Source organism: Ambystoma mexicanum, chromosome 13 (genome assembly GCF_040938575.1).
Source record: "Ambystoma mexicanum isolate Mex_15411 chromosome 13, UKY_AmexF1_1, whole genome shotgun sequence".
Taxonomy (NCBI): domain Eukaryota; kingdom Metazoa; phylum Chordata; class Amphibia; order Caudata; family Ambystomatidae; genus Ambystoma; species Ambystoma mexicanum.
In genome coordinates, this window is record NC_090938.1 from 676,661,932 (window position 1) to 676,682,572 (window position 20,641).

The 20,641-nt window shown below is 45.5% G+C and overlaps 1 protein-coding gene across 1 annotated transcript in view; it reads right to left on the reverse strand.

Moving 5' to 3' along the window:
• FBXO47 (F-box protein 47) overlaps positions 1-20,641 on the reverse strand; it is a 1,436,412-nt gene that overhangs the window by 1,183,483 nt on the left and 232,288 nt on the right. Inside the window, exon 7 of the mRNA XM_069634700.1 lies at positions 7,835-8,039. Within this exon, the coding sequence (XP_069490801.1) occupies positions 7,835-8,039 (205 nt within the window). The remainder of the gene's footprint in view (positions 1-7,834; positions 8,040-20,641) is intronic.

A 20,641-nucleotide genomic window follows, 5' to 3' on the forward strand; every position in this document is an offset into this window, starting at 1 on the left:
TAATATACCCTCACCATAATACACAATGCATATGTACAGCAGGAATAAGTTAACTCATATAACCTTACCCACATAATGTATACTGTCATCAAAAGGTAGAAAAACCGACTCTCCACAGCGTGGAGCTTACCTTACTGAAACAGATGGCGCAGGACAGCTCTTCCCATCTGCACCTCGTCCGCATGCTGCCTGGCAAGACAGTAGTGGCGGGTAAACGTGTGGGGCACTGACCATGCCGCAGCCTGGCATATGTCTGTCAGCGGAATTCCTGCCCATAATGTTGCTGCTGAGAAGGACGTTGCTCTTGTAGAATGGGCTCTAGGATGCCCTTGCAGCGGCCTTTCGGCCTTGGAGTGGCAAAACGCAATCGTTGATGAGACCCATCGAGCCAATCCTTGTTTAGAGTTTGCTTTTCCCCTCGTCGACGGACCATATGCGATGAACAATTGTCGAGTAGACCTGAGTTCCTGTGTACGATGTAGGTAAAATTTCAGAGCCCTCGTAACGTCCAAGGTATGAAGAGCTTTTTCTGCTGCCGATGATGGGGTCGCGAAGAAAGTAGGGAGAACAATGGACGAGTGTTTGTGATACACTGTCGGAATTTTTAGAACGAACGTAGGATTAGTTGCCAGGACCACCTTGTCCTTAAGGAATCTCAAGTATGGCGGGTCTACGACCAGTGCTTGCAGTTCCGAGATTCTCCTAGCTGACGTGATAGCAATTAAGAATGCCAACTTCCACGACATGAATTTCATGTCCGACGTGGCCATAGGCTCAAATGGCGGTTTCATTAAGCCTGCCAACACTGTGTTGAGACTCCAAGTTGGAGGGAAACGTTTCACTGGGGGAAAAGTACGAAATAAACCCCTCATGAAGTGTTTCACCAGTCTGTCGCTGAATAGAGGAGACGACTGTCTCTTCCTCGTGAACCTCGAGATGGCCGCCAGGTGCACCTTTATCGATGTGAAGGATAAACCACACTCCGCCAAGAGAAGCAGGTAAGGTAGAATTTGTTCCGGTGTCACCGTCAACGGTTGTAAGCCTTGCTGTCCTCGACACCATTCACAGAACCTTCGCCACTTATAGGTGTAAGATTTGTTGGTAGAAGGGGCTCGAGCCGCCTGCAGAATTTTTTGACAATCCTCCGAAACGTCTAAAGCACCGAACTCCGAAAAGTCAGGAGCCAGGCTGCAAGGTTGAGACTGTCCGGGTCGTGATGCCACACCGTGCCTTTGTCCCGGGATAGAAGGTTTGGGACTCTCGGAAACGCTATTGGATGTTCCAGCGACAGGTGAAGCAGGTCGGAGAACCACGGTTGCCGCTGCCAATACGGTGCCCCTAGAATTACCCGGCAACTGTATCTGTGTATCCACTGTACTGTCCTCCGTATGAGGGGGAACGGAGGAAAAGCATAAAGGAACATGTCCGTCCATGGGAAGGAGAATGCCTCCCCCATGGAACCCTCCTGAGGCCATCTGCTTGCGAATTGCTAGCATTTCTTGTTGTCCTTGGTTGCGAAAGCGTCCAGAGGGGGGGTGACCCCATTTCTCGAACACTTTCATCAGCTGAAGTGTGTCCATTTCCCATTCGTGTATCTGGGCCATGCTTCTGCTGAGGGAATCCGCTTGCGAATTCCTCACTCCCGGGAGATGGAGAGCCACGATGGAAATCCCGTGCTTCAATGCCCAATGCCATGTTTTCTGGGCCTCTATGGAAAGAGTTTTTGATCGCGTCCCTCCTTGTTTTCTCAAATAAAACATGGCCGTCGTATTGTCGGTCAGTACTCGTACTCGTGATCCCTTGATGTGTGGTAGGAATACCTTCAAAGCCCATCGTACTGCTCTGAGCTCTAACACGTTTATGTGTAGGAGTGACTCCGTTGGATACCAGCGACCTTGCGTTTGAAGGGTACCCATGTGAGCTCCCCATCCGGTTAGGGACGCATCCGTGACTATGGTTCGCTGAAACTCCGGTTCCTGTAGGGGTACACCGTTGTTCAAATTGTGGGAACTCTGCCACCACTGAAGGGTCTGAAGCAGCTTGTCGTCGTCGATGGTTATCTTGTCTGACCACGATCCTTGGGCCTGTGTCCATCGGTCCGCGAGGAATCCCTGGACTGGCCTCATGAATAGGCGACAGTTTGCCACCAGATGGATGCAGGATGCCATGGCCCCTAGGACCGAAACGTATTTCCTGACTGAGAGCCTGGTGGTTTGTTGTAGTCGGCCCGCCAGCTGATTGAGTTTTGAGGTTCTGTTGAGAGAAGGCTTCACTAGTCCCAACTGGGTCTTGAACTGTGCCCCCAGGAACACCAACATTCTCGATGGCCGCAGAGAGGATTTTTCGAAGTTTATGGCAAATCCCAGCTGTTGCAGAAGCTGCATGGTGGCTTGCAAACTTGTGTCGGTCGACGCTGGGGAGGATCCCCTTACCAGCCAGTCATCGAGGTATGGGTATACATGGTGGCCTTTCTTCCTTAGCCAGGCCGCTACTGGGGCCAGGCATTTCGTGAACGTTCTGGGGGAGGTCTTGAGCCCAAAGGGAAGAACCGTGAACTGGTAGGGAGTCCGCCCCATTATAAATCTCAGGAATTTCCTGTGTTTCCGACACATTGGAATATGGAAGTACGTGTCCTGTAAGTCCAGGGACGCTAGAAAATCCCCTTCTTGAACGGCGCGGATCACTTCTTGCAGCGTGAGCATTTTGAATTTTAGGCTCTTTAAAGACTTGTTGAGATCTCGCAAGTCTAAAATGGGACGCCATTTGCCGTTCGGCTTTTTTACGACGAAGTATCTTGAGTAGACTCCTTGACCTCTCTGTGATGTTGGAACTAATTCTATCACGCCGTTTGCTAACATGAGTGTTACCTCTTGTTGCAGTATCCTCAGATGGGAATGAGCGGTGAACGCAGGTGGGATGTGCGGACGGCTGTGCTTGAATTGTAGAGAGTGCACGTTCCTTACAGTGTCTAGCACCCATTGATCCGTCGTTATTCGTTGCCATTCGTCGACATATGCGGACACTCTTCCCCCCAGAACGGTGTGTTGACTGTCACTGCTGATCTTTATTTTGTTTGTCTCTCGACGACGACGGATAGGATGGTCTCTTTCTGGACGTCTGGAAGTTCCGGCGTCGGTTTGCCGTTTGGGAAGCACGCCTGTACCCTTGGGAGGGGTAAGCCGACCTACCAAAGGATCTGTCTCCAGACGCAGGAATTACCTGAAGCCCCTCTAAAGGGACGAAAAGACTTATAGCTTCGGCCACTCTGGAGGGCACCCAATGAACGAGCCGTGTCCGAGTCCTCTTTCATTCCCTTTAGGGCCTTGTTTACCTTCTCTCCGAATAAGAGGTCTCCCTCAAAAGGCATATCTAATACTTTGTATTGTACCTCTGGTCTGAAGTAGGTACACTTGAGCCATGACTGTCTTCGTAATACGACCCCATTATTGACTTGCTTGAAGCCTGATTCAGCGAGGTCCACCGCAATGTTTATTGCGTGATTGGAGGCTTCCTCACCCTCTCGGACAAGTAACATCGCTGCCTTCCTATGCTCTTCAGGAAGATGATCCAGCAACGGCGCTAGCCTGTGCCACATCTCTCTGTCGTATCTGGCTACAATAGCCAGAGAGTTTGCGGCCTTTACTGTGGTTGCTCCCAAGGATAGCACTTTTTTTGCCAAAGGCATCCTGGCGTCTTGCTTCGTTTTCAGGCGGAGTCGTGCACTTGTGCTGGGCCTTCGCCTTCCTCGCCGCTGCCGCCGACACCACCGATTCTGGCGTTGGTTGGGAGGATAAACACTTGGGGGTAGACTCTGGAGCCTTAAACTTTTTCTCGAGGCGTCCTTTCACTGCCGGCTCCGAAAAGGGGTGACGCATTGTCTGCAACCCTTCCTTCCACACGTGGTCTAGTATTGGTATTGAGAACACAGACCTCCTTCTCTTACCCATGTGGTCGAACAAAAAAACAGTCCTTTTTCTGTTCTTCCTGGGACAAACCAAATTCCTTACACGCCTTCTCCATCATAGAATGGAATGATGCAATGTCGTCCGGAGGGGACGGGTGAGCTGGGCTTCTTGGGGTTTCTAACTCCACCTCCGACTCCCAGGTTGGATCCCTGGAGGGGGATGATGAGACATTCGACATGGCTCTCCTGTCCGACTCCGAATCTGGCAGCTCACCTTCCTCTTGGGGTGCCAGTGCTGAGATTGGCGTGCGTAAGTGCGTCGGTGGACGGGACGGGCCCGGCTCGTCGACGGGTGACTGTGGCAGGTTTACCTGAGGTAGTCTCTGGTCCAACGACTGTACCAAAGACTGAAGCGTGGACAGAATTTCCAACGACAAAACAGATTGAGGATTGAGAAGAGGGGCAGATACCGGTATACCGGATCCCCTCGTCGACGACTTGTCAACCACTCATAGCCCGAGATCTGCCGGGCCAGCTATTTTCCCGCTCTCGTCCTCCCCCGAAGACAGCGACAGAGCCTGTTCTTGTAATAAAGTATCCGGGGGGATCGGATCAAAAACTTCAGGCCTCCAGGCTTCCTGTAGAATCCCCGTTGACGAGGCCACCGTCGCAGTCGTTGTCGGTGGGACGGTGGATACCACGTGCGTCAGTGGCAGGGTGGAGGCCGATGACTGGACCGCCGTCGACGACGGTGGCTTAGCAGGTGGTTTAGGCGGTCCCGCCTTTTCCACACTTGGCCTGCCTTTACTCGACTCAAGGTCGATCTATGGTGATAGCCCGAGGAGGATTTCGGCCTTTCCTTGTCATACTTTTTTGATGAAGATGACGATTTCTTCGACGAGGATTCTCTAGCTGAATGACTCCGAGATGACTCTTTTTCCGTCGGTCGAGATTTCTTCGCCGGTGGTTCCGACGAGGCAGCGCGGTGTGATGTTTTCGCCGATTGTGTGGAGCCTACCTCCGAAGGGGGGTATGCCCCTGCTCCATCATTCAGCCATGCCACCAGCCGTCGGTTTCGGTCTTTGAGGGTCTTTTGAGAAAACCCTTTGCATATGTCGCAGCTATCAGCCGAATGATGAGGGTGGAGGTAGTATATACAATCCATATGTCCGTCCCCCTCGTAAACTTTTTTCAATCCGCACGTCGCGCATGGACGGAACAGCGCTTTTCCTGACATGGAGGAAAAGTTTTTTCGAACTCCAACTCCAGTACACAACCTTGTACAAAATAGTAAGATGACGCGAGGAGATCCCACTACTTTGGAGACGGTTGAAATCTGAAGGGGAGCCGCGGGGGCGGACCTCTTATGCTGGGACGGCCTACGGAGCATGCGTAGGCGGGTCCTAAAAGGACGTAGATAGGACACAAAAGTGTCGGATGTTTTCCTATAGGAAAAGGCTATATATGTGTACCGAGGGTCCCAGTCTGACGACGGGGAATATTCTAAGCATGTGAATCCATGAAAGATCCAATGCTGGAGAATGAAGGCAACCGAGGATTCCCAGCCTGATGATGAGGAATTATTCTAAGTATGTGAATAAATTAAAGAGCCAATGCAGGCGTAAAGTGTGATTGCACCCACAGCCGGACTTAGACACTGGTTGCTTGGGCTGCATCTCTCCCGCATTCAGTGTTGATCACTGTTCAGGCTTTTGGACACCGATGGTTGCTTATTATGTATAGAGTCTGAGCCTATTACACAAACTATAACTATGGTGATGTGGGTGCCTGGGTGAAATAGCTGGGAAGTGATTACGGCTCCTTGTGGATCGCCATATACCAGCTACAGGGGTCAGAATAGTGACGAGGTTGCTTTCCTACAGCCCAAAGTGTCTCTCTCATCCCACTTGTTGGCTCATCACCTGTGACTCAGTCACGTAACTCATTTTTTCATGTCACTATAACAAGTAATTTCTATCTCAGGATGCAATAGAAGGTCTGATCTATAATGATCTTTTCACATTAAGTCCAGGCAGTGATTTCCCTGGTTACCTCCTGCTTTGATTATGCAAAGACCATTGCACAGGCTTTCAGGATTTTTTCATCACCGGCTGTAGTTTCGAACCTGGCTTGGTCTTTTGTGAATAGACCAGAGAGAACACATCACAAGTGCCCCTTGCTGTCCTATTTAAGGTACTATTGCCCAGACTTTGCAAAGTATTTTTGGTGCAAGTGATGGGATGCCTGAACAGCATTTTCAGAGGCAAAAGGAACACAACCATCAAGGAGGCGTACATTTGCATACTCTTGTTCACCCCTCTTAAAGAGAATCCTTAATTCACAAATGGGAAGCTGTTAAAAAACATATAAAACAGGGGCATTGCACATTTTGAACAGGTGCAAAGGGGTGCACAATGCTCGAGAGGACTATATCTGACACTTTCACACATTTATTTTAATTGGAACAATGGTATGAACTGCTGATGTACCACAAACATTTCTAACCCACAAAAAAGGATAGAAATTCATTTTTAAAAACATTTTACAATGAAAGACCCTTTAAGAGTATGTCACTGAGAATTGTGCTCCCAACGTGAGCCTGTCATGCAGTGATATGTGCACCCCCCTGGAAAAGCAGTTTGCCACTGTGACTAAGATGACCTCCACATTTGCGACAATCATGCATCTAAAAAGAAACACATCCTCTGCGCTATTTTTAGATGTCTGATTTTCTGATAATCGTGCCCACTGTATTATGCTCCAGACTTTATATACCCACTTGTAATGTTTGCTCATCACATCCTCTATTACAAATTCAGAATAGAAATTGGGAAAAGACAATTTTCTTGCCAAAGCACAAAGCCACCACTCAGCACCAATAATGTTGGTTCAGTAGACACTCTTAATAAACACTTAGCACAGACATGACAAGGAAAGTACAACACACACACTTTTCAGGGGCCTCCAAGGGCATGGGAGCCCTACCCAAATCAGCTGAGGCGTGGAGTCTCCCTCCCTAGAAAAGAGCACAAGTACTCTATGCCTGGAAAGCCTCCCTGCATCAAGGTTTTTGTGCTTGCCCAGCCTATTCTCATGCAGCTTAGCGGCCCCACCTGCCCCGTATTTGACCCAGGGCTCTAGGCTCTAATGCGGACAAAGAAAGGCTTATATATAGTGGCCAGCAGAAGCAGACATTTTAGCGCCACGCTGGATGCATAGCTCAAAGCCAAGAGCAATTGTCATGAAAGGAAAGAGCTAAATCAGTCATATACTTGAAAGAGAGGATACACATAAAACAATCGCTGGAATTTGCAGGGAATCTCGGTCACAACTGCACCCTTCTCCTTTGACATAGATTACAGAAACTAGAGAGGGCTCCTTCTCTCTTTAACATCACAGGAAAGAAAAAAAACGAGGACACTGACCTTTTCTTGATAAACGCAAACTCTGGGGAATTATATCCCACCCAATATCTATACACATCCAACGCTCCACCAGTTCAGGAAGGAATCTGAAAACCTGGCTGCAAAATAAACTCCTCAGCCAACAAAGGTAGGTGACATAATGCCTAACAACACTTCTGAAGCTGCCACTTATAACATACTCCTGTATATTAAAAGGCAGGTTTTCGTTGCTTCCTAGCTAGGTTTGCAATATAAAAATACAGTGACAGTTAAGTGTTCCCAGAGACCAGACGTCAGGTTGCGTATTCAACAAACAACATTTTTCAAAGAGTGACATAACCCTGAAATCAGTGGTGGGGTGATTTTTTTTAAAGTGCAGTTTGATATCTCTAGCATCACAACTGAGAGAACCTTTCAATTGAAAACATAAGTCTTTCTTTGACATTAAATAAAGACATCAATAGCCTCTACTGGACTGTTATTTAAAGTAGTGTTACACAGCTAGCTTGCTCTATCTGGCATTCACCTGAGAGGTACTCCAGCACCATGTGGAAGATCTCAAGAGGAAGTGAGTGAAAGTATCCAAGTGCAGAAAGATGCTGGGAGTCCACATCTGCATTGCTGAGAATGTAGCTGGACCGACGGTTACTGCGTCTGTACTTCGGGTTGGGAATAACTGTGAAGCCGGTGCTTAAGATGGATGTCATTCTTCCATCAAACCCAAAATTTACCTAATAGGAAAATAGATTTAATTGTTAGGTCTACTGATTGGATACAGCTCTGGTGAACCCAATTTAATAAGAATTAATTGGGTGCACTTGTTGTTATCTTTCTGGCTTAACATACCATGTATCAGACAAATCATTGCTCAAATCAAATTAAACTTTATTTCAGGCAATAGTCCCATAAACATTTGAGAACAAATACAGCAAAAACAATGTACATGAACATATTAAATATTATAAAAAAGATGGGAAAGTTTCTTATGTGTCAAACCATCATGGGTATTTTTATTGAACTCGTAAACAATGAATATCTCCACTTTGCAGACTTTCTCTAAAAACTATAACCATATAGGATCAACGGCTAGATGGGCAACAATGGGTAGTTTCAGTAACGTACAGCAGAAAACAAAATATGGTTGCTTTAAGGCTATAGGCTTCCTAGCACTCTAGTGGCAGTTAGTCTGTTTTGTTTGCGTTCTGCATGAGGGTCAAGATACACAGTTTATTCTTGATTTACCCCACTAAATTTGATTTCCACGAGTGATGGGCTGGTTGTTTACTGATTGCATGAAGATACCCATGACGGAAAACTTGGATTACACGTAAGCAACCTTCCCTTCTCCATCATGGGAACTTCACTGATATTCGTAAATACTGACTGAATAGGCTACTGCGAGGAGCCAGGAATGAGACATGGGAACTTCACTGATATTCGTAAATACTGACTGAATAGGCTACTGCGAGGAGCCAGGAATGAGACGTGGACACAGGGGACTCATCGGTTTGGTCAAAGACTTTTATAAAAATAAAAGGGGGTTGGGAAAGGCCTCGCTGTCTCTGCTCTAAAAGTTGTTTCCCTACCTGAAACCACATCTATGGGTATGTCAACGTTCAGAATGTCCAAAGCAAAACGTCCTGTGTCCAAAGTACTATTCTGGCCCTCACATTCTAAAAATCAACTCTTGGGTTAAAAGGGAAAATGGCTTTGGCCTTTAGTAGTGTATAAATGTTCCGAAGGAAAAGGCGTAATTCCAACACAAAAGTTCCAGAAGGATAGAATTCCTTGTTCCAGAGGGTGGGTGCCTAGAATATCAGTTCCTTGAGTTTCTCTTGATCAACAACACAACTGGTACACAAAACAACTTGGCTCTTAGTCTTTATCTTGTTAGGATGCCTGGTGTATTCTCCTGCCAGTCCTGATAGATAGTGCTCAGGACCCCATTAAATTATATATTTCATATACACTATTCAGCTTGTCCTTGCCTGGTGTGCTTCCCTACCAGGGCTTTCTCCTATAAACCACACTTGAATCTGCCTGGTATACTCTCCTGCCAGGGCTTTCTGAAATGAACACACTTGCAACTACCTGGTATACTCTCCTGCCAGGGCTTTTCTTATATATGTATTTTCCTTGCACCTTTAATTTGTCTGGTATAATCTCCTGCCAGGGCTTTTCTCATGTGGGCTCTGCACACACTTCCAAACAAGGGCTTCTCTTATTTGTGTATTGCATACACTCAAAAATTAAATTGAAAGTGTCTTACACTGGTTCCATTCTCCCTTTTAAAGCAATCCTCACTTGCTCTTTCTCTTTCATGTGCTTCATTAACAATTATTTGGGTTTGGCATGGCTGCCAATACGCCCTGCTGTCCCCGCTTTCCTTGGATAGACTCACCAGCTCTTGCTGGCGCATTTCATTTCTCCCGTGGCAAGCTGGTGGTGGTCGTTCAGCCTTTCCTTCCTTCTCGCTGCCTCCGTTTCTCGGCTTCTCTGTCTCTCGCGGTTCCTGCTGGGCTTTTCTGCATCGTTTCGGGCTTTGGTTAGTCGGAGACGGCCTTCCAACATCTGCAAAAGCCTAGAAGCCCTCTGTCGGCCTATGGTGTTCCCGCAGTGTGTTCTCACTCGCGGTCAGGTTCCCTTTCTCTTGTCCTCGAGCCGGTTGGTTCTACAGAACACTCTCCAGCCCCACAGTCTCTCGGTCCATACCGAAAGGAGCAGCGTTCTCACGCCAGCGGCACGCCTCCGTCAGCTTTTTTTCGGTTCAAAATTTCCAGCCTCAGGTATGCGCAACAACTTGAGCGCAGCTTGTGCTCTTGACATTCATTGATCTGCATTACTTAGTTCATCTTCTTCATCACAGTATTCTTGTATTTATGGAAGTCCATTCTTGACGACTTGATTGTAAAGTCTGGGTAAGTGTTCTCAGTGATCTTTAAGAGCAAGACAGTTCTGGATGACTTGTAGGTAGAGTCTGAGAAGGTGTTTTCATGAGTGTTAAAAGGCAAGTCAGATTTTGATGGCTTCCATACAGATCTTGTGAAAAGGTTTTCAGTACCCTTCCTAGGTGGATGAGGGTAGGCATGACAATATGCTGTTAAGGCATTGGGCATGGATGGGTATCCTCTAAAGAAAAAGGGGATACCATGTCTCGTCCGATTATGCCATGATACTCCCCAAGAGGCTGCCTCCCCCATTTGATCCTCCCTCATACAGCCCCCCTCAAGGTCAGGATCAGCTAGCGGCTGCCGTCTCCTGGCCACATGGGAAGAGGTCACCGCCGGGAAAGGAGTGATGACACCATCGGATTCATCACACTACCAAACACACCCACTTCTGGGTTTACAAGGTTTATATACTGTTAACTCACACAGCTCTTCTATGGAAGGGGCTGGTCATGCATCTTAAAATGACAACAGTATACAATGTTGCAGACAGTTTAAACCATTACTACTTGATTCTTATAATATGATCTACAAGCATTGGTGAGGTTCTCATACATACCTTGGCGAGTAAACTTTGGAACATGGAGCAGACATTTTCAGATACATTTCTAGCAAGTCAATGTTTTCCACTACACTACAGTTCTCAAATGGCTCAGGAAATGCCTGGTCCGTTAATGTTGCTAATTTTACATGCTGAAGCCAGGAGGCGGAATTCTAAAACATGTTTGCCTGTGCCGAACAGGAAATACATAAGAAGCGGTCAAACTATGAAGCAGGCTGCTTCTCGCAGCATACCTGGTGTACATTTCGGTAAAGTCATGGGCACAACAACATAGGGCGAAGCAGTTATGGGCAGTAAGGCACAATTTGACATGGCTGCCACGGGTAGCTGTGTTTTCACAAGTGGGGAACCAAGTAGTATATGCACAGAGTACAATTTTTTATTTTTTCCATGACAACCCCATTCCTATGATATCTTCACTAAAGTCTCATCCATTTACAATTTCTGGGGAGCATATAGCAAAGAGTGAAATATTATGGCAGTGTACCTCCTCAGTACTGTTCAAGTACAATATCTGTGTCACCCTGGAAGATCTTTTACAGATACAAGTACACACCTATTTGCATAGTAGAAGGAAACAATACACAGTTAAAAGTAGAAAAGGTACCATAATAGCAACTTGGACAGCAGAGGCACCTACTGAACCCAGGAGACGGGTAATCGAAGACCAGACGGTCCAATCAGGGCTAGTATTTTTATGGAGGGCAGCTACAGTGTGGTGAATGTGAGAGACGATATCAGTGATATAACCATCAGAATATTGTATCTAAGTGCAGCATTCACTTTTCACGAGAGTGCACACGCCCCACCCTTGCATACTAAGAGGGTGTCTAGCGCCATACGGTTTTGTAATACCATGGAGCAGATATGCACTAGCTCGTGCAACAGGTGAGACAGGGAGGTGGCCGTGGCATTTGAAACGTCCTCTATTAGTCTAGACAGTCAATTTTACACCTCATCTTGGGATGAGGTCACCCACACCACTCATTAAGCTTTCCCAACTTGAGGCTCTCTTTTAGTGAGTGGGGCAGGAATGTGTGAGAGTGTCGAACAGCTGGCAGGACATAGCCCATGTTAAAGCTTCCTCTCCAGTCCCGGGAAACCAAGAGTAAGCACTGTTCCCACAGATAAAGTAAGTTCCTTGATAGGTGGCAAACCCAGATTCGGAGAATGAGAACCCTGGGGTAAAAACAAACGTGACATTATTTATAATCCCACTGGTATTAGTTGAAAGGCAATATTGACATATATTGTTTCCCATGAATAGTGCACCCTGGTTGACATAGCCTACAAGGCCAGTAGCCTGAGTGGAAAGGTGAACTGTGGCTGGTTTCCTTGATAACTTGCCTGAGGCAGGAACATTTGGAGGACTGGAACCCCCATCTGGGATCGTCGAGCACCACAGGGTCGCGAACTTTGGGACCAGTTGACTACCCGGAGATCCAGGCAGACATCTCCACAGTTAAAGGGAACAGGAACTATGGGAACTGTGACGAATCCGAGGTTGGTATCCCTTCGCCCCTAGGGGGAGACCTTTCCCATGGGGTCAGGGAGGTACATCCACAGTACAATAGTTCCTGTGGGGATGGTATACCAAAGGAGGATCGCATGGGAAAAGGAAGCGGCTGATGGGATTGGGGATGACTATTCTCAGTGAACGGGGTATGCCCCTGCTTCAATACACCCAACCCCTTCTCCAAAACCCAATCCTCCTTCCCCCTCTCTAGATAGAGCCAATGTGTTCTATTGTCAAGTCAGTCAACCTCATAAACTTGACAAGACTATAATACCAAAGAATACCAAGTATTTTGCATCTGGTTTTAAAATAAGTACTGTGAAGAAGATGACCAAGAGTCTGAGGATCACTCTGGTGAACCAGATTGAGCGGTCTAGCTTCTCACAGGGGGTTGTTGGCTCAAACGAATACAACAATCCAGTGCAGGAGTTCAAAAGGAACTCAGCTGGGACGCTAAAGGGAGAACTGTCCTATGAGGAGGAACTGCGGAAGCCATGCACCGGGCGAGCAAGCGCGAGCCGAAAGGGAAGCCGTGAACAGAGGAGAAGGCGAACCCGAAAGTGGCTCAAGACGGAAGGACTACTCTGGCTACTGCCGAGACAAACCTCTGGGACCCCAGACCTTAGCAAAGCATTTTAGCGAGAGGACGCGCAGCCGGGCTCAGTCAAACGTCTGCAGACCTGCTGCAGACCCTGCCGACAACCCAAACGCTACCAGAGCCTCGAGAAGCAATGCAGCAGCTCGGGAACTGCCAGTACTGGCAAGAAAGAAAGTTACGCGAGGTACCTGAGAGGTGCTAGAGGTCCGGGGAAGCAAGGGGGTGAAAGCAGAAGCTGGAACAAGAGTGTCTGTGACTATGAGATGAGATTGCGAGTCTGGCACCCGCACCCATATGAAAGACAAAGTATAAGAGGGTCTGGGACCCCGAGAACAGCCAAGGTAGAGAAAGAGGAATTGCATGTTTGGCAGGAGAGTGAACCAAACAGATACGATAATGGATTGCGAGTATGGGACCTGCACCCTTAGGGGAAGCCGAGAATAAGAGGGTCTGGGACCCCAATTCTAAAAGAAGCAAACCAGGAAGAGTTCAGGGCTTGGCAGGGGAGCAAAACAAGCAGATTGCGAGTCTGGGACCCCGACCCATATGAAAGGCAAAAGCCTAAAGTGACAAAGAATAAGAGAGCCTGGGACCCTGTGAGAGAGAGACAGTCCATGAGAGGACAATTGCTTGGCAGGAGGGTAAACCAAGATGTTCAGAATGTTGTGAATCTGGCACTCACAAGTTTAGGAACGAGTGGGTCAAGAACCCTGGAACTCAAAAGGACTAATTAGAAGGATATAATCCTACGCTTGGTAGGGAAGTGTGCCAAGTTGGTGGGATAAAGTACTGTGAATTTGCGAAGTTTTTTAAAAAAAAATTATTTGTATTTGACTCTCCTAACAAGTAAGAGAGTCTTTGCAAAAAAAGGAAAAATACAATCAGATATAGTGAAGGAATCATTACAAAAAATATACCTTCAGACATCGAACATTGCAATATATAATCATATAAAAGCCATCATTCAAGTAAAATTACAGACCAGGAATTCTTGTGACATATTACTAAAGAAAAAAAAGGAAACGAAAAAGGTAGACAATAAAAGTATCTACACGTTAAAATGGGCATACATCATCCATCTTGTACAGATTTGCAAAGGGTAGAGAGAAAGAGAATGGATGGTTCATGAGATATTCATGTAACAGTCTTTTTCCAATTCTCTTACAATTACTTTACATAGTTTCGTTAAGGCATATATCAGCGGTGAGTGGTTGCCTTGCATCATTCTGGCCCAAAGGAAAGGCAGGCAGTCAGTATAGTTAATATTTACGAATTCAATCAATAAAATCGTTCTTTGATTCTTAAAATGGGGACAATATAAAACCAGATGTTTTAATGTTTCAATGGTTTCGGTGCACATAGGAAATCTGCAGTGAGGACTCGAGGCATACAACTTATGACCAACCCATTTTACTACTCTTTCTTTGGTGTGAAACAGATTGAATTTAAACCAAAGAAACATCCTCCGAGTAGAATTACAAGGAAAAAGCACAATATAATCGTATCTAGGGATACGTTTGCGTGTAAATAAGTGATATTCCTTGTAAAGTTTGTATGATCCCATTCTATCGAGGGTGGTACACCAATCGAGTTCAAACAGCTTTTTTTGGCATATCCTGGTCTGTAGTGAACATCATCCACAGTAATGTTAGCCATCTTAAGTATGGCAGCCATTCTTGTCACATAGAGAGCCATAGAGGACGTGGGCAACAAGTTAATGGTATGATTCAGCTCAGCATATAGGGAGTTTGCTATAAGATGTCCAATCTTAGCGAAATTGGTTAGAAGTCGCCATTTCCAACGAGTGGATAGTGCGACTAAACCTAATTCATGCCTCAAGATTACGTTGGGTAGGGACATTGTGTGCTAATGCAAATTCCTCAAATAGCCGTAGTTTGAGTTGGAGGCCTGACGGGGTTGGATCGAATAAAATAATGTCATCTGCAAAGGCGAGCCATTTGAGACGGATCAAGCCAATTTTAGCAGAGAAGAGATTTTTTGCATCCCAACCTTTATCGAGATCGGAGAGGTATAGATTGAAAAAGGTGGCGGCAAGGTTACAGCCTTGCTTTAGGCCTACCTCTGTGCTGATAGCTTTAGTAATACGTCCCTCTGAGGTGAGCTTAATTCTGTAAGAGGTGTTAGTATGTAAGGCTTTAAACCAATAAATAAGGACAGATGGAATTCCCATATTGGTAAGTTTGGCCCATAATAAGTTACGGATCACTGTGTCGAAGGCTGAGGACATGTCGATGAGAGCAATATAAACGGGGTTAGATGTTAGTTTCTTGGCTTCTGCGATGGTAAATGCCATAATTATGGCATTAAGCGAGGTGGACATACCTTTTCTAAATCCAGTATGGTATTTGGAAAAAAGTCCTAGTGCTCCAATGTGATTGTCCAGATCATGAAGAAGGAGAGAGGCGAATAATTTGGCCGCAGTGTCAATTAAGGTAATGGGTCGATAATTCTGCGGCAACGCAGCATCTCCTTTTTTAAAGATCGGGATGATATTGGCAGTTAGCCATGAGACAGGAATAACTCCTGTATTAAGAATAGACTGAAACTTGGTGTTTAGGATGCATGCCCACAAATCCGGGTCTTCTTTGAATAGACATGGAGGCAAGCCATCGGGGCCGGATGATTTAGAATAGGTGAGTTTAGATATCGCCCACTTAATGTCAGCGATAGTCCAAACCAACCGCGGCAGGTCATGATATCTTAAAACAGGGGTCGTTATATTCGAAAATCGCACGGGAATCTTGAATTTATGTCTGATATACTCATACCAGGTGGATTCCGATATAACATTCGGCATAGAAAACGATACTTGAAAGGTATGGCTCTTGATCGTTCGCCATATAGTTCGAGTGTCATGAGATGAAATGGCTCTAACAAGTTTGCAATTTATTTCATTGTGTCTTATTAGCCTTATCTGCTTCAAGCTGCGTTTGTATGCTGTCACGATAGAATTGTGCCGCGTGAGATACCGTTCCCGCAAGAGATCGGTAGATTTTTTCAAAGCTCTAAGAGCCTTGTTTTTCTCCCGCTTCTGTACTTTGCAAAGTGGATCAAAGAAGTGACGATTTTCAATATCAGTTTTTTTCTTTTTGCTAAAGTATGTTAGTGCTGCATGCGTTATTTCAACATATCGCTGCTCAAGGACATTCGTGGGCATTCTTTCCGAGTTGTTCCAAAGTACTATGGCTGACTTTACAAATTGAGTGAATTGCTTGCACAGTGCCATAGACCATCTAATCGAAGTCATAGGACGATCTACTTCACACAATGCAGTAGAATGGTCAACTCCAGTAATGGAAAAGTCGAATTTCAAGTTGCCTAATAACACAGCGTGGTCACCAAAAGGCAACATGGAGATTATTAGAGGAGATGATCATAGAAGCAAGTTGTGACTAACAAATATGAAGTCAATTGTTGACCTTTTTCCATCCCTTGACCATGTGATCCAATTTGACGGGTCAACGGGGGGAATAAGATCTAGATCCCAATCTTTCAAGAAGGACCTCCATATGTTACCTCTATTTTTCGAGAGTAGGTTTCTGGGAGATCCTCCAGTTTCATTGACGGTTCTGCAGTCGCAGTTAAAATCACCGCCAAGGATGATTTCAATATTATCATATTCATGAGTTACATATTCTAAGCAATTCTCAACTGTCTCAATCATCTCATCAATGGGGGTAGTAGACGGATTCCAATAAATGGTCATGATAATTAAATGACGATAATTATAGGTGTTAGATTCCAGTAATATTGCTAGAAGATTGTTAGCATGCCAGACAATTTTTTAATTAAACATGAGAGCATTGTCTATAGCTATCATAATACCACCAGATGGACGACCGGCAGGAGCTCGTATAGCAGGGATGTGATGCGTTGAGTAATCAGGCAAAAAAAAGGAAGTGGTTTTCATGGTCTCCTGAAACATGAGTATTGATGGACGACTAAGGCAATCAAGGGTTGAGTGCCATTTCATAAGGTTAAGGTAGCCACATGAATTCCACGATTGAAAAGAAAGTAGAGTTCTAGAAGACGGCTATGAAGTGGATGAGCGAACCGTAGTTTTTAAAATAGAATTGAGCATGGGGACAAGCCATGGCAGGTTATGAGAAATGCTTGCTTTAAGCAGAAGCTCGGTGATTACGTCATTGACAGCCCCATGATTTTCGGATTGCGACGAAGCATGCGATTTGGGGCTCGGAGCCTGGGGACATTTAAATTGAATGAATTTGGTGGCCTCTTGTTCATTTTCTAATGAGTTTAAGATGAGGCCTTCTTCATAAATACTTTCTCTATTAAACCATAGATATTTCTTTACAGCCTCTGAAGCTAAATGAATTACAGCACGATAATTATTGTCTGTGGCTAATGACACTCTCAGAATGTCTGCCGATTTAAACATCCGTAATTGAGGGATGCGACTGAATAGTGCCAAGATAAAGGCCCGATTAATCCGATTCCTACCAAGTAGATCGCTTTTCCCCTCAAATCCTATTAAATGGTCCTTTTCTGGGATGATTTGTTCATTAGTGTCAGATGACTGATCAAATGCTTTTATGTGGGGATCAGAGGCGATTTCGCTGGAGGGAGCATGGTAAGAGATCATAGATGGATCTTGATGAGAAGTTACATTGAAAGAATTAGATTTCAATGATCTTTCATTAAGTTCCTTCCTAAGGATGTCTAAAATTTCGTGATGGGATAACATGGTAGCAGCTTGAGGATCAAAGTTGCAGCTGCCTGTTAAAGATCCCTGCATAGAGGTGCAGTTCTGAACATGAGATGGAGGTATAGTACATTGTGGCTGACCGTTAGGAGGAAGAATAGAAGGTTCCATAACAAAATGGGGAGCCAACGGTGTTACCTTTCCTAGTCCGTTACCGGACATCCCAGAGCTAATTCTACTGGGGAGATCAGCATTGTCGTGCAAGCTAGGACAACAGTTAGAATCATTGATCGATTGAGAAAGTGCAGGTAATGTCACCGTATTACTGCTAGAGTGTAAATCGAACGAACGTGCAGATACGGCGTTGAAGGTATTTGGTGCATTTTCTCGTGCCTTGACATCGTTCGTTGGATTACTAATGTTGACATTAACGTTGGTTCCAGAGAATGAAGTACATACTTCCCTATATGTTCTGGAAATGGAATTGGATGGACAATCGACAAGTACGATTTCGTCGTGCCGGGTAGTGCGATTTCTCCCACAGACCGGGAAGTAGGTGGCCAGTTTAGATTTAGCTCCTACCAATGCTGATGATACTTGTCCTTTGAGAGATGAATTGATTGGTGTTACATTATTATTTTTCGTTTTAAGGTGGATGTTTCAATAGAGTCAATTCGCTGTTTTTCGACTCGATTATTATCCGAAGTGGTCAATCTAGCATCTGGGAAGTATATCCTTGTGAATTGCCAAGTGACATTTACCTAAAAGGATACAGGGCTCAGAAGCCCAAAAGGAATAAATGCAGAATATGAAGAAGTGCAGGGGAAAGAAGCACAACCCTAGCCTTGGAATCCTATATTTGTGAACATTGTTTATTTCTCCAGGAGGAACCTGAGAGTTTTGATTACCTGAGAGACTGGGCACTTTCCTGTTGGTTGGAACCACCATGAACACTTTACTTTGGGAAGAGATCATCCTTGCACAGTTGGTTTAAGTTATTAAGTGTTAGGGACAGAGGCAGGCTTTTAAAACATGACAGTGACAGACTTTTTGGTTTTGGACATCCTGACAGTTTCATTAGTTTTCTTTGAGGCAGGGAAACCCCTCTTAGCGTTGGGAATAGAGAGGCATTTTTCCAACCCGTTCTTGATTGATAAAAGTCTGTTCCCAGAAATATGCTACCATTGTGTCCGAGCCTTACTTCTGCAACCTTACAGAACCCAGATGCTAAATCATGTGGGAGCTAAGCACAGATACAATAATCAGATACATTTAATACACAGGCTTTCAGACATGTGAGGTGTACGAAACTGTTCTCACTGTGAGTCCATGGGTGGGTGGCTGGGCCATCGTACTCGTGACATGTGGTTCTAAAAGGAGCAGTCACAGTGAGCTGAACTAGGAAGATGGCGGCAGACATGGGGTGTGACATGGTAAGCCAGTCAGGCTGCCTATGCACACAAACGCACTTTCAGTATTTAGGGTGTGAACTTGCTCCTGTAGCTTCTCCTGCGTGTCTTTGAGCACTCACATTTTGGATTCCTGTCTCTTCGTGGTTTCGGAGCACGCTAAGACTATCAAATAATAATAACTCAATCCTAGTGGTGTCTTGTCAAAATAAAAGGGCCTACACTAATAAACCTATTGCCAAACCTTACTTCTAAATACAAATAGTGTGGGAAACAGTGTTATGAAAAAGAAAGAAGTGTTCACAAAAAGATATGTCAGGATGTTCAGGCCGCTGGCTTCCCTTCCCCACGTTTTCAGCACGGGACAAGGTGATACAATCAAGCTTAGCACAGTATATGGCTTCTATAGCACGAGGATACAGTTCAATCATTAGCAACAGGGCCTTCCGTGCCCAAATCTCTTTGCCTTTCGAAGTCTCTTCTTTCAGAGGGCTTGATGCGACAAATAAACAATACATTATGTTCCTCTCAGGATTTCACACGCATTCAGTTTCTCAGATGATGCACTATTCACGTTGAATCACCCTCAGCCAGGCTCAGATCCCACATACTCAATTTCTCAGGTGATTCACTATTCACCTTGCATCCCCCTCAGCCAGGTTCAGATCCCTTTGAACACAATGCTCAAAGAAATGTCATGTATCCAATTTATTGGGTGATTCACGGTTCACGCAGGATCCCCGTGAGCCAGGCTCAGATCCTCTTTAACACAATGTTCAATTAGTCTCCCTCTGCCAGGCTCGGACCAATTTTAATTTAACTTTTTTAACGAAAAACTACTTTAACCAAAAGTTCTCAGCTGATCTCCCACTGCCGGGCTCGGACTGTCATGAATCCCAGTGTGCCATCCTCGCTGAGCTATCAGTTATTGTAGAATGCTCAATTTGGCCGCAGATTGCCTGGCTCTGGGCTTAGGAAACGGCCACTCTTTGGTTTTTGGAAACTAGCCTGGCGGTTGCCATGGTCCCGTTCGGCTTCCTGTAAACTCTGAAGAATCACCTCACGCTCCGCGTTCATAGGCAGTCACGTCACCCCGACACGGGCAGTTCCGCGTCAACGCCGTATCCAGGAAACGGCATAGCTATGAACTTTAAAACCAGAAACCAGCACTGAGACGGCACTTCTGATCTTTGATTGTGTTTCATAAAGCTGATACTTTGTTACGCCGTAAGACTGTTCTACGTATCGGATTTCTTTAGTCAACCTTGCTTTTGCTTCCTAGACTTCGTTCTTGGCTCTGCGTTTACTGTCTACTATCGTGATCATGACCTCGGTCCGCCTACTGGTATTCTCTTCTGCTACCGGATTTGTAATCGACATCGCCCGCTCCTTGATGAACTCAGCCCGCCTTGACCATTCTATTGCATTGCGTTTTGGCTTATTTATCATTCCCTGTTGCATCCATATCGTTAGCCACATTGCATAGTCATTGCATAGTCAGACTGTCTGCTAATTGGTCTGCCCAGAAATAAATTTCCTATGCGGGTTTCTGCCCAACAACCTATTTCTCTGGGACAATTGTTCACTCATCACACCTTCCTTTCTCCAGCCCTTAC